Here is a 14,218-nt window from a genome sequence, read left to right on the forward strand (position 1 = left end):
GTTCTTTTCTTTAAGGATGTTGAATATTGGCCCCCACTCTCTTCTGGCTTGTCAGGTTTCTGCTCAGAAATCTGCTCTGAGTCTGATGGGCCTCTGTTTGTGGGTAACCCGACCTTTCTCTCTGGCTACCCTTAGCATTTTCTTCTTTATTTTAACCCTGGTGATTCTGACAATTATGTTTCTGGGGGTTGCTCTTTTTGAGGAATATCTTTATGATGTTCTCTGTATTTCCTGGACTTGAATATTTGCCTGCCTTTCTAGTTTCGGGAAGTTTTCCTGGATAATATTCTGAAGAGTATTTTTCAGCTTTGATTCATTCTCTTCATCACATTCAGGTATACCTATCAAATATAGATTAGGTCTTTTCACATAGTCCCCTATTTCTTGGAGACTTTGTTCATTCCTTATAATTTTTTTTCTCTAATCTTCCCTTCTCATTTAATTTTATTGAGTTGATCTTCAACTTCTGGTATCCTTTCTTCTGCTTGGTCAATTCAGCTGTCAAAACTTGTGCATGCTTTGTGAAGTTCTCGTGTTGTGTTTTTGAGCTGCATGAATTCACTCATATTTCTCTCTAAGTTGTCCATTCTTGTTATCATTTTGTCAAAATTTTTTTCAAGGTTCTTAGTTTCTTTGCATTGAGTTAGAACATATTCTTTTAGCTCAGGGAATTTTCTCATTACCCATCTTCTGAAGTCCAATTCTGTCATTTCATCACACTCATTCTTCATCCAGCTTTGTTCCCTTGCTGGTGAGGAGTTGTTATCCCTTGTGGGTAGGAGAGGTGTTCTGGTTTCAGGTGTTTTCCTTCTTTTTGCGCTGGTTTCTTCCTATCTGTGTGGCTTTATCCACCTGTCATCTGTGTAGTTGCTGATTTTCAGATTGGGTCTCTGAGTGGATGTACAGATTGTTGATGATGAAGTTATTCCTCTTTCTTAGTTTTCCTTCTAACAGTCTAGCCACTCTGCTGTAGGACTGCTGAGGTCCATTCCATGCCCCGCTTGTCTGGGGATCACTTGCAGCAGCTGCTGCAGAACAGTAAGGGTTGCTACCAGTTTCTTTTTTGCTATCTTTGTCCCAGAATGATGCCCTCCAAATGTCAGTCTGATCAGTTTTTTGTGAGGTGACTCTTTGGATATGTTGTGGTCAGGGAGCTGCTTGAGGAGACAGTCTGTTCTTTATAGGAGCTCAAGTGCTGAGCTGTGAGCTCCGTTGTTCATTCAGAGCTGCTAGGCAGGTAGATTGCAGTCTGCTGCAGCAGAACTCATAAACCACCCTTTTCCCAGGTGCTCTGTACCGTGGCATTAGGCCTTATTTATGAGTATCCGTTGTGCTGCTCCTTTTTTTCAGGACTGCCCTGCCCAGCAAGGAAGCAGCCTAGTCACTGCCTGCCTGCAGAGGCTTTGCTGAGCTGCTGTGGGCTCTGTCCTGCTGCCTTGTGAACTTTCCTGCATTCCTGTTTATATGGGTGTGGTTAGAACTGCCTCAGCAATGGTGGCCATCCTCTTTAATGGCAGACTCTCTCTGTTATGATGGGTTGCCTCAGCAATGGCAGGCTGCCTCAGCATTGGTGGACTACCTCCGTAGGGGTGGATTGCCTTGGTAATGGCAGACGCCCCTCCCCCACAGAGCTGGGCTAGATTCAGCTGTGCTTGCCGTGAAACTCTCAACCCTGAGCGTTTCCAATTGTTGTTTTTTTTGTGTGTGTGCATGGGGGTGGGACCCACCAAGCCTGATCACCTGGCTCCCTACCTCAGAGGCTTTTTTTTTTTTTTTAAGTTGAACAGGTAACTGTCTCCCAAGTTTTCCAGTCATCTGTTGAAAGGGCACTGGGATCTGTGTGATTTCCTGTGCAGCGACCCACTGTGCTGGCTGAAACAACGGTGTTGCCCAGGAATCTCCTGGCCTGGCTCCCTGTTTCAGACCCCTGTTTAATCAGATGAATGGGCAAATCTGCCTTCTTGGAGCTTCAATTGCCAGCTTAAAAGGGCATTCAGACCAGTGTATTTTGTATGGAGAACTGCTGCTTCGGGGCGCCGGCAAAACAGCTGCACCAGCCGAAATAGCCGTGCTGGACAAAACAGCTGCACTGGCCACCCGTGGGGTCCTCCACCTGGGAATCTCCTGGTCTGTAGGCAATAAAGATTTATCTGGAAATGTGGTGTCTACTCACCCTTTATGCTTTTACTGGGAGCTGCAATCCTGAGCTGCTCCTAAAGGGCTATCTTCTACTTTTAATTCTTTAAGGAATCTCCATACTGTTTTCTGTAGTGGTTGTACTAATTTACACTTCCACCAGCAGTGTAAAAGTGTTCCCTTTTCACTACATCCACACCAACATCTTGTTTTATGATTTTTAAATTATGACCATTCTTACATGAGTAAGGTGGTATCTTATTGTGGTTTTAATTGGCATTTCTCAGATGATTAATGATGTTGAGCATTTTCTTCGTGTGTGGGTTGGCTGTATATCTTCTTTTGAGAACTGCCAATAATGTCCTTTGCCCACTTTTTTGATGTGATTTTTTTTTTTTTTTTTTTTTTTTTTTGCTTGTTGATTTGAGTTCCTTTTAGATTCTGGATACTAGTTTTTTGTCAGATGCATAGTTTGCAGGTATTTTTTTGGTGAGTTGTTTACTTTGTTGATTATTTCTTTTGCTCTGCAAAAGCTTTTTAGTTTAGGGTCCATTTATTTGTTTTTGTTTTTTTTTACATTCGCTTTTGGGTCTTACTCAGGAATTCTTTGCCTAAGCCAGTGTTCAGAAGTTTTTTTCAATGTTATCTTGAAGAATTATTGTGGTTTCAAGTCTTGGATTTAAGTATTTTATCCATCTCGAGTTGACTTTTATATATTGAGAGATGGGGAGTCAGTTTCATTCTTCTACATGTGAATTGCCAGTTTCCCCAGCGTCATTTATTGAATAAGGTGTTATATTAGTTTATTTTCACGCTGCTGATAAAGACACACCCAAGATTGGGCAGTTTACAAAAGAACGAGGTTCATTGGACTTACAGTTCCACATGGCTGGGGAGGCCTCACAATGGTGGAAGGTGAAAGGCACTTCTCACATGGCTGCGGACAAGAGAAGAGAGAATGAGAGCCAAGCGAAAGGGGTTTCCCCTTATAAAGCCATCAGGTCTGTGAGACTTATTCACTACCATGACCATGATATGTGTGAAACTGCCCCCACGATTCAGTTATCTTTCACCAGGTTTCTCCTATAACACATGAATATTATGGAAATACAATTCAGGATGAGATTTGGGTGGGGACATGGAGCCAAAGCATATCAGTGTTTTTACTTAGCTTAATAAGTTTTGTATGCTTTGTTGAACATGAGTTGGCTTTATTTCTGGGTTCGGTCTAACTGCTTATTTTTATTCCAGTATCATGCTGTTTTGGTAACTATAGCCTAGTAGTATAATTCAAAGTCCCATAATATGATACTTAGTATTTCTTTGGCTGTTCAGGTTCTCTTTTGGTTCCATATGAATTTTAGGATTGGTTTTTCTAGTTCTGGGAAAAATGTTGATATTTTGATGGGAATTGCATTGAATTTTTAGATTGCTTTTGGCAGTACAGACATTTGGACAATATTTATTCTTATCTGTGAGCGTGGCATGTGTTTTCTTTTTTTTTTAATTTTTTTAATTTTTTATTGGATTATAGGTTTTGGGGTACATGAGCAGAGCATGCAAGACAGTTGCGTAGGTACACACATGGCAGTGTGCTTTGCTTTTCTTCTCCCCTTCACCCACATTTGGCATTTCTCCCCAGGCTATCCCTCCCAACCTCCCCCTCCCACTGGCCCTCCCCTTTTCCCCCCAATAGACCCCAGTGTTTAGTACTCCCCTTTCTGTGTCCATGTGTTCTCATTTTTCATCACCCACCTATGAGTGAGAATATGTGGTGTTTCATTTTCTGCTCTTGTGTCAGTTTGCTGAGGATGATGTTTTCCAGATTCATCCATGTCCCTACAAATGACACGAACTCATCATTTCTGATTGCTGCATAATATTCCATGGTGTATATGTGCCACATTTTTCCAATCCAGTCTATTATCAATGGGCATTTGGGTTGATTCCAGGTCTTTGCTATTGTAAACAGTGCTGCAATGAACATTCGTGTACATGTGTCCTTATAGTAGAACGATTTATAGTCCTTTGGATATATACCCAGTAATGGGATTGCTGGGTCAAATGGAATTTCTATTTCTAAGGCCTTGAGGAATCGCCACACTGTCTTCCACAATGGTTGCACTAATTTACACTCCCACCAACAGTGTAAAAGTGTTCCTTTTTCTCCACATCCTCTCCAGCATCTGTTGTCTCCAGATTTTTTAATGATCGCCATTCTAACTGGCGTGAGATGGTATCTCAATGTGGTTTTGATTTGCATCTCTCTGATAAACCTGACAAAAACAAGCAATGGGGCAAAGATTCCATGTTTAACAAATGGTGTTGGGAAAACTGGCTAGCCATGTGCAGAAAGCAGAAACTGGACCCCTTCCTGACACCTTACACTAAAATTAACTCCAGATGGATTAAAGACTTAAACATAAGACCTGGCACCATAAAAACCCTAGAAGGAAATCTAGACAAAACTATCCAGGACATAGGAGTAGGCAAGGACTTCATGAACAAAACACCAAGAGCATTGGCAACAAAAGCCAAAATAGACAAATGGGACCTAATGAAACTCCACAGCTTCTGCACGGCAAAAGAAACAGTCACTAGAGTGGATCGGCAACCAACAGAATGGGAAAAAATTTTCGCAGTCTACCCATCTGACAAAGGGCTGATATCCAGAATTTACAAACAACTCAAGCAGATTTACAGGAAAAAAACAAACAAGCCCATTCAAAAGTGGGCAAAGGATATGAACAGATACTTTACGAAAGAAGACATATATGAGGCCAACAATCATATGAAAAAATGCTCATCGTCACTGGTCATCAGAGAGATGTGTTTTCATTTGTTTGTGTCATCTGTGACTTTTTCAGCAGCCTTGTAGTTTTTCTTGTAAAGATTTTTCATTTCCTTGGTTAAGTATATTCCTAAGTTCTTTTGTTTTTATTTTTTTTCAGCTGTTGTAAAAGCGATTGAGTTCTTGATTTGATTGTCAGCTTGGTTTTTGGTGTATAGCAGTGCTACTGATTTGTGTACACTGATTTTGTACCTGAGACCTTACTTTACTGAATTTATTAGACCTAGGAATCTTTTTATGAATCTTTAGTTTTCTATGTATATGATTATATAATCAGTGAATAGTGACATTTGTCTTCCTCTTTTCCAATCCGCATGCCCTTTATTTCTTTCTCTTGCCTGATTGTTTTGGTTAGGACTTCTAGTATTATATTGAAGAGAAGTGGTGAAAGTGAGCATCATTGTCTTGTTCCATTTATCAAGGGGAATATTTTCAACTTTCCCCATTCCATGTCATTTGATCGTGGGTTTGTCATATATTCTTTTATTATTTTGAGGTAAGATGGGCTTTTCTTTATTTTTTGTATTCCTTTATGAATTTTGAAATTGCTTTGTCAATTTTCTTGAAAAATTTATGGGATTCTGATTGTTATCTCTAGATGTTTTTCTTTTATATATTTGCTTTTTATTTCATTAAGTTCTGGTTGTGTTTATTATGAGAATTCTGCTTTTCAAAGCATAATCAAATTTATTTTATGATCTTTTTTTATTGCATTTTAGGTTTTGAGGTACATGTGAAGAACACGTAAGATTGTCGCATAGGTACACACATGGCAGCGTGATTTGCTGCCTTTCTTTCCTTTATATCTGGCATTTCTCCCCATGCTATCTCTCCCCAACTTCCCACCCCCTGCTGTCCCTCCTCTATTTCCAACAGACCCCAGTGTGTGATGCTTCCCTCCCTGTGTCCATGTGTTCTCATTGTTCAACACCCACCTATGAGTGAAAACATACAGTGTTTTATTTTCTGTTCTTGTGTCAGGTTGCTAAGAATGATGGTTTCCAGGTTCATCCATGTTTCTAGAAAGGACACGAACTCATTGTTTTTGATGGCTGCATAATGTTCCATGGTGTATATGTGCCAAATTTTTCTTATCCAGTCTTCATTGATGGGTATTTGGGTTTGTTCCAGGTCTTTGCTATTGTGAACAGTGCTGCAATGAACATTCGTGTGCATGTGTTTTTATAGTAGAACGATTTACAATCTTTTGGATATATACCGAGTAATGGGATTGCTGGGTCAAATGGAATTTCTATTTCTAGGTCCTTGAGGAATCGCCACACTGTCTTCCACAATGGTTGAATTTACAATCCCACCAACAGTGTAAAAGTGTTCCTATTTCTTTTTCTCCAGCATCTGTTGTCTCCAGATTTTTTAGTGATTGCCATTCCAACTGGCGTGAGATGGTATCTTAATGTAGTTTTGATTTGCATTTCTCTAATGACCAGTGATGATGAGCACTTTTTCTTCTTTTTGTTGGCCTCACGTATGTCTTCTTTTGTAAAGTGTCTGTTCATATCCTTTGCCCACTTTTGAATGGGCTTGTTTTTTATTCTCTTAAATCTGTTTGAGTTCTTTGTAAATTCTGGATATCAGCCCTTTGTCAGATGGGTAAACTGCAAACATTTTTTCCCATTCTGTTGGTTGCCGATTCACTCTAATGATTGTTTCTTTTGCCATGCAGAAGCTGTGGAGTTTGATTAGGTCCCATTTGTCTATTTTGGCTTTTGTTGCCAATGCTTTTGGTGTTTTGTTCATGAAGTCCTTGCCTACTCCTATGTCCTTAATAGTTTTACTATATTTTCTTCTAGGGGTTTTAATGGTGTTAGGTCTTATGTTTAAGTCTTTAATCCATCTGGAGTTAATTTTAGTGTAAGGTGTCAGGAAAAAGTCCAGTTTCTGCTTTCTGCACGTGTCTAGCCAGTTTTCCCAACACCATTTATTAAACAGGGAATCCTTTCCCCATTGCTTGTTTTGTCAGGTTTGTCAACGATCAGATGGTTGTAGATATGTTGTGTTGGCTCCGATGCCTCTGTTCTGTTCCATTTGTCTATATCTCTTTTTTGATATCAGTACCATGCTGTTTTGATTATTATCGCCTTGTAGTATAGTTTGAAGTCTGGTAGTGTGATGCCTCTTGCTTTGTTTTTTTTTTGCTTAGAATTGAATTGGCTATGTGGACTCTGTTTTGGTTCCATATGAAGTTTAAGGTGTTTTTTACCAGTTCTGTAAAGAAGGTCACTGGTAGTTTGATGGGGATAGTGTTGATTCTGTAAATTACTTTGGGCCGTATGGCCATTTTCATGATACTGATTCTTCATAACCATGCACGTGGAATGTTTCTCCATCTGTTTGTGTCCTCTCTTATTTCCTTGAGCAGTGGCTTGTAGTTCTCCTTGAAGAGTTCCTTTACGTTCCATGTTAGTTGTATTCCTAGGTGTTTTATTCTCTTTGTAGCAGTTGTGAATGGTAGGTCGTCCTTAATTTGACTCTTTTTAAGTCTGTTATTTATGTATAGGAATGCTTGTGATTTTTGCACATTGATTTTGTATCCTGAGACTTTGCTGAAGTTGCTTATCAGTTTCAGGAGATTTTGGGCTGAGACGATGGAGTCTTCTATATATACAATCATGTTGTCTGCAAATAGAGACAGTTTGGCTTTCTCTTTTCCTATTGGAATACCCTTTATTTCTCTTCCTTGCCTGATTGCTCTGGGTAAAACTTTCAGTACTATATTGAATAGGAGTGGTGAGAGAGGGCATCTTTGTCTAGTGCCAGATTTCAAAGGAGCTGCTTCCAGTTTGTGCCCATTCAGTATGATATTGGCAGTGGGTTTGTCATAAATAGCTTTTAGTATTTTGAGATATGTTGCATTAATACCTAGTTTATTGAAGGTTTTTAGCATAAAGGGTTGTTGAATTTTGTCAAACGCCTTCTCTGCATCAATTGAGATAATCATGTGGTTTTTGTCTTTGGTTCTGTTTGTGGTGAATTTCGTTTATAGACTTTCATATGTTGAACCAATCTTGCATTCCCGGGATGAATTCTACGTTATTATGGTGGATAAGCTTTTTGATGTGCTGTGGCAATTGGCTTGCCAGTATTTTATTGAATATTTTTGCATCTGTGTTCATCATGGATATTGGTCTGACTTTTTTATTTTTCCTTGCTGAGTCTCTGCCGGGTTTTGGTATCAGGATGATGTTGGTCTCATAAAATGATTTGGGAAGGATTTTCTTTTTTTGGATTATTTCGAATGGTTTCAGAAGGAATGGTACCTGCTCCTCTTATTATGTCTGATAGAATTCGGCTGTGAACCTATCTGGACCTGAGTTTTTTTGTGTGGTAGGCTCTTAATTGCTGCCTCAACTTCAGACCTTATTATTGGTCTATTTAGGGTTCTGTCTTCTTCCTGGTTTAGGCTTGGGATAATGCAAGTGTCCAGGAATTTATCCATTTCTTTTAGGTTTACTAGTTTATGTGCATAGAGCTGTTTGTAATAATCTTTGATAATGGTTTGTGTTTCTCTGGAATCTGTGGTGATATCCCCTTTATTGGTTTTTATTTCATGTATTTGATTATTCTCTCTTTTCTTTTTTATTAATCTGGATAGTGGTCTATTTAGTTGATCTTTTCAAAAAACCAGCCCCTGGATTTATTGATTTTTTGAAGGGTTTTTCGGGTCTATATCTTCTTCAGTTCTGCTCTGATCTTAGTTATTTCTTGTCTTCTGCTAGCTTTTGAGTTTCTTTGATCTTGCTCCTCTAGCTCTTTCAATTTTGACGATAGGGTGTCAATTTTAGATCTCTCCATGCTTCTCATGTGGGCATTTATTGCTATATATTTTCCTCTAGAGACTGCTTTAAATGTGTCCTAGAGATCCTGATATGTTGTTTCTTTATTTTCGTTGGTTCGAAGAACATCTTTATTTCTGCCTTTGTTTCATTGTTTATTCAGTCAACATTCAAGAGCCATTTGTTCAGTTTCCATGAAGCTGTGTGGTTCTGAGTTTGTTTCTGAATTCTGAGTTCTAACTTGATTGCACTGTGGTCTGAGAGATTGTTATGATTTTCGTTCTTTTGCATTTGCTGAGGAGTGATTTACTTCCAATTATGTGGTCGATATTAGAGTAGGTGTGATGTGGTTATGAGAAGAATGTAAATTCTGTGAATTTGGGTTGGAGAGTTCTGTAAATGTCTATTAGATTTCTTGTTCCAGGTCTGAGTTCAAGTCCTGAATATCCTTGTTGATTTTCTTTCTTGTTGATCTTTCTAATATTGATAATGGGGTGTTAAAGTCTCCCACTATTATTGTGTAGGAGTCTAAGTCTCTTTGTAAGTGATTAAGAACTTGCCTTATGTATCTGGGTGCTCCTGTATTGGGTGCGTATACATTTAGGATCATTAGCTCTTCTTGTTGCATTGATCCTTTTACCATTATGTAATATCCCTCTTTGTCTTTTTTTATCTTTGTTTCTTTAAAGTCTATTTTATCAGAGATGAGAATTGCAACTCCTGCTTTTTTCTTTCTCTGTTTGCTTGGTAAATTATTTTCCATCCCTTTATTTTGAGCCTTTGTGTCTTTACGTGTGAGATGGGTTTTCTGGATACAGCACACTGATGGGCTTTGGCTTCTTATCCAATTTGCCAGTTTGTGTCTTTTGGTGCATTCAGCTCATTTACATTTAGGGTTCATATTGCTATGTGTGAGTTTGATTCTGCCATTTTGATGCTAGCTGGCTGTTTTGCCCATTAGTTGATGCAGTTTCTTCATTGTGTTGATGCTCTTTATTATTTGGTTTGTTTTCGGAGTGGCTGGCACTGGTTGTTCCTTTCTATGTTTAGTGCCTCTTTCAGGAGCTCTTGTAAAGCAGGGCTGGTGGTGAGGAAATTTTTTTGAGTACTTGCTTGTTCAAAAAGGATTTTATTTTTCCTTTAGTTATGAAGCTTAGTTTGACTGGATATGAAATTCTGGGTTGAAAGTTCTTATTTTTAGGGATGTTGAATATTGTCCCTCACTTTCTTCTGGCTTGTAGGGTTTCTGCTGGGAGATCTGCTGTGAGTCTGATGGGCTTCCCTTTGTGGGTAACCCGACCTTTCTCTCTGGCTACCCTTAGCATTTTCTCCTTCATTTCAACCCCGTGAATTCGAAGATTATGTGCCTTGGGGTTCCTCTTCTTGAGGAATATGTTTGTGGTGTTCTCTGTATTTCCTATACTTGAATATTGGCCTGCCTTGCTAGGTTTGGGAAGTTTTTCTGGATGATATCTTGAAGAGTATTTTCCAACTTGAATTCATTCTCTCCATCACATTTAGGTACACCTATCAAACGTAGATTAGGTCTTTTCACATAGTTTCATATTTTTTGGAAACTTTGTTCATTCCTTTTTTTGCTTTTTTCTTTAATCTTGGCTTCTGGTTTTATTTCATTGAGTTGATCTTCGACCTCTGATAACCTTTCTTCTGATTGGTCAATTCGGCTGTTGAAAGTTCTGCATGCTTCGCAAAATTCACATGGTTTTCCACCTCCATCAATTCACTTATATTCCTCCCTAAGTTTTCTATTCTCGTTAGGATTTCATCAAATCTTTTTCAAGGTTCTTAGTTTTTTTTTTTTTTTTTTTCATGTTCTTTTAGCTCACAGAAGTTTCTTACTACCCACCTTCTGAAGCCTGATTCTTTCAATTCATCACACTCATTTTCCATCCAGCCTTGTTCCCTTGCTGGTGAGGAGTTGTGATCTCTTGGAGGAGGAGAGGTGTTCTGGTTTTGGGTGCTTTCATTTTTTTTGCTCTGGTTTCTTTATATCTTTGTGGATTTATCCACCTGTCATTTTTGAAGTTGTTTACTTTCAGATTGGGTCTCTGAGTAGATGTCCAGTTTGTTGATGATGAAGTTATTTTCTTTTGTTTCTTAGTTTTTTTTTTTTTTAGCAGTCTGGCCCCTCTGCTTTAGGACTGCTGAGGTCCATTCCATGCCCTGCTTGCCTGGGGATTACTGGCAGCAGCTGCAGAACAGTAAGGGTTGCCGCTAGTTTGTTCTTCTGCTATCTTTGTCTCAGAAGGTTGCCCGCCAAATGTCAGTCTCAGTTCTCCTTTATGTGGTGACTCTTTGGATATACTGTGGTCAGAGAGCTTCTTGAGGAGACAGTCTATTCTTTATAGGCACTCAAGTGCTGAGCTGTAATCTTCATTGTTCATTTAGAGCTTCTGGGCAGGTACGTATAAGTCTGCTGCAGCAGAACTCATAAACCCTCCCTTTTTTTTCCTTCAGGTGTTCTGTCCCGGGTTGTTAGGGCTTTATTTATGCATTTCCATTTGTTCCACTGACTTTTTATCAGGGCTGCCCTGCCCAGCAAGGAGACAGCCTAGTCACTGTCTGCCTGCAGAGGCTTTGCTGTGCTGCTGTGGGCTCTGCCCAGCTGCCCTGTGAACTTCTCTGCAGTCCTGTTTATACAGGTGTAGTTAGAACTGCCTTGACAAAGCCAGCCCATTTCTGTAGTGGCGGACCCTCTCTGTAGTGACAATGTGGTGATGATTCTTTTAAAAAGTATCTGTTTGCTTGTGTAGATAAGAAGCTCCTAATATTAATATTTTCTTTAGTAATTGATACAACCTTGTTCAAAAAGGACACTTGAACACAGGATATCCAGAGAGACAGAGAGACTCTGTAAATAAAAATGTTTTCATACAAGCACACATGCACCCACCAGTCATGGATAGTAATTTTGTCACATGTATTTTAGTGTTTCAAATTTCTAATACTATTTTTCAAAATGTAGATTAAGTGGAAAGAGGCTTACACTTTATAAAGAGGAATTAGTAAAGCAGGGAGGGTATACCTTTAAGAAAATGTAGTGCTTAATTGATATACTCTGACCCTGTTTTAATGTTTAAAAATGCTAATTGGTGTGTTTATTTTTGCTTTTGTAGTGATATGCAGCTTTCGAGGATCTGTCCCTCAAGGGTTGGTGTTAGAAATAGGAGAAACAGTCCAGATTCTTGAAAAATGTGAAGGTGAGTATGGACTTACAAGGCATATAAATTGGGATCATTTTTTTGCAGTATTAGGTACATTTTTTGTGCTAATATTATAAGCAATAATTCTGGAGCCATAATTAGTGACATGATGAAACAGTGTTATATAAAATGTTTTTGATCTATGTTCAGCATAATGGTATGAGTTTTTTTGATTCTAATGTAATAGCAACAATTAGATAAGTAATTTTTTGCTGTCAGAACATGTTTTTAAACATATATTTATGGTGTACATGAGGTACTTTGGTACAGGTATACAATATGCATTAATCGCATTATGGTAACTATAGTATCTATCACCCCAAGCATTTATCATTTTTTGTATAGCAAAGATTCTAATTGTACTTTTTCAATTATTCAAAAATGTACTACAAATTATTGCTGACTGTAGTCACCCTATTGTGCTATCAAATACTAGATCTTATTCATTGTATCTATGTATTGTGCCCTACTATTTATTTTTACAAGTAGATAATCTACCCATGCTTAGCTGTCTTTGAATGGAACTGCGTTACAGTCCATTCATTTGTATGTTTTCATCTGATTGCCTGGGCATCTTTAGTCATAATTAAAACAAAGCCTTTAATATGTTTAAATGTAGTTTGGCTTCACTACTATCCTCTTCTGTGGCATATATGGGTACTTTTGTTGTAACATTTACACATTCTTGAGGTGGATCATGTTCTTCAAAATCTGTACTTTAAATCAAGATTTGTCAGAAAACTAAATTTTGGGAGAAATTACACAAAATCAGAGTATTAACAAATGCAAAATTGATGCCATGAGGAATAACTTGGATAGCCTAGACTAACAGTTCAGCATGATTACAAGTTATCTCAGATAATATAATGAAGAACTGTTGCAGTGTGGGTATAGAGCCAATGTATATGGAGTGGAGCTTTATTCTAGGTGGGTTATTGTTAAGAGGGATATGGGAGGACATGTAACCTACCATGACCCAGGAGTCTCATATATTTAAGAGTGTGCTTTTCTGGAAAGGGAGCTACACTCATTTTATATTTTCTTAAAATGTAAATATAAATCAGCACTCTTTTATGAAAAAAACTCTAAGGAAACTAAGAATAGAAGGTAATTTTTTTTATCTAATAAAGGATAGCTTCTAAAATTCCTTCAGGAAGCATCATATTCCGTCATAAAATATTGAGAGAGTTTTCACTGAAATTTTAAAGTGAGACAAAAATACCTGCTGTCTTATTTTGTTTATGTGTTGCTATAAAGGATTACCTGAGGGTGTTTAATTTATAAAGAAAAGGGGTTTATTTGCTTCATTGTTCTGTTGGCTGTACAAGAAGCATGATACCAACTTCTGCTTTTGGTGAGGCCTTTAGGAAGCTTCCACTTATGGCAAAAGTTGAAGAGAAGTGTGTATGTGCAGAGATTACATGGCAAGAGAGAAAGGAAGAGTGAGGGGAGGTGCCAGGCTGTTTTTAACCATTTTATTTTTTAATCAACAAATAATAATTGTATTTATGGGTACATAGTGATTTTTTGATACATATAATATATAGTGATCAGATCAGGGTAACTAGAATATACATTATTCCAAACATTTTCTTTTCTTTTGATTGAGAAAGTTTAATATTTTCCTTCTAGCTTTTTGAAACTATATGTTATTATTAATTATAGTTATCTTACCTGGGATAGAACATTAGATTCGATTCTTTTTATCTAGTTGTAATTTTGTGTTTCTTGACAAATCTCTTGAAATTGTTTCTTACCCTTTCCCTCCCAGTATCCTTCATTCAGGTTTATTTTTTTTTTAACTTACACATGTAAGTAAGAATATGAGGTGTTTAACTTCTTTTTTTGGGTTATTTCACTTAACATAATGTCCTCTAGTTCCATTTACATTATCACAAATGGCAGGATTTCAGTAATTTTTATGGCAGAATAGTACTTCATTGTGTAGATACTACATATTTTTTTCATCTGTTATTGGACACTTAGGTTGATTCCATATCTCGGCTGTTGTAAATAGTGCTGCTGTAAACGTAGGAATGCTGATGTCTCTTCAGTATAATGACTTCTGTTTTATTGGATAAAATTCCAGTGGTTCTACAAAGAGATCTCAAGACCGAAAAGTAAAAAATAAAAAAAAAAAAAATCTCACTGGGGTGGGATTGGTAGATCATATAGTAGTTCTTTTCTTTCGGAGACAGAGTCTTATTTTGTTA

General features: G+C 37.9%; 1 protein-coding gene across 34 annotated transcripts in view; it reads left to right on the top strand.

Annotated features, from left to right (window-relative positions):
* The window catches only part of DOCK3 (dedicator of cytokinesis 3), a 718,052-nt gene that overhangs the window by 111,486 nt on the left and 592,348 nt on the right, over window positions 1-14,218 (top strand). For all 34 annotated transcript variants that reach the window (XM_035275648.3, XM_035275652.3, XM_035275649.3 and 31 more), the window contains exon 2: window positions 11,919-12,002. In XM_035275648.3, the coding sequence (XP_035131539.2) occupies window positions 11,919-12,002 (84 nt within the window). The remainder of the gene's footprint in view (window positions 1-11,918; window positions 12,003-14,218) is intronic.

This window comes from Callithrix jacchus, chromosome 15 (genome assembly GCF_049354715.1).
Source record: "Callithrix jacchus isolate 240 chromosome 15, calJac240_pri, whole genome shotgun sequence".
Lineage (NCBI taxonomy): Eukaryota > Metazoa > Chordata > Mammalia > Primates > Cebidae > Callithrix > Callithrix jacchus.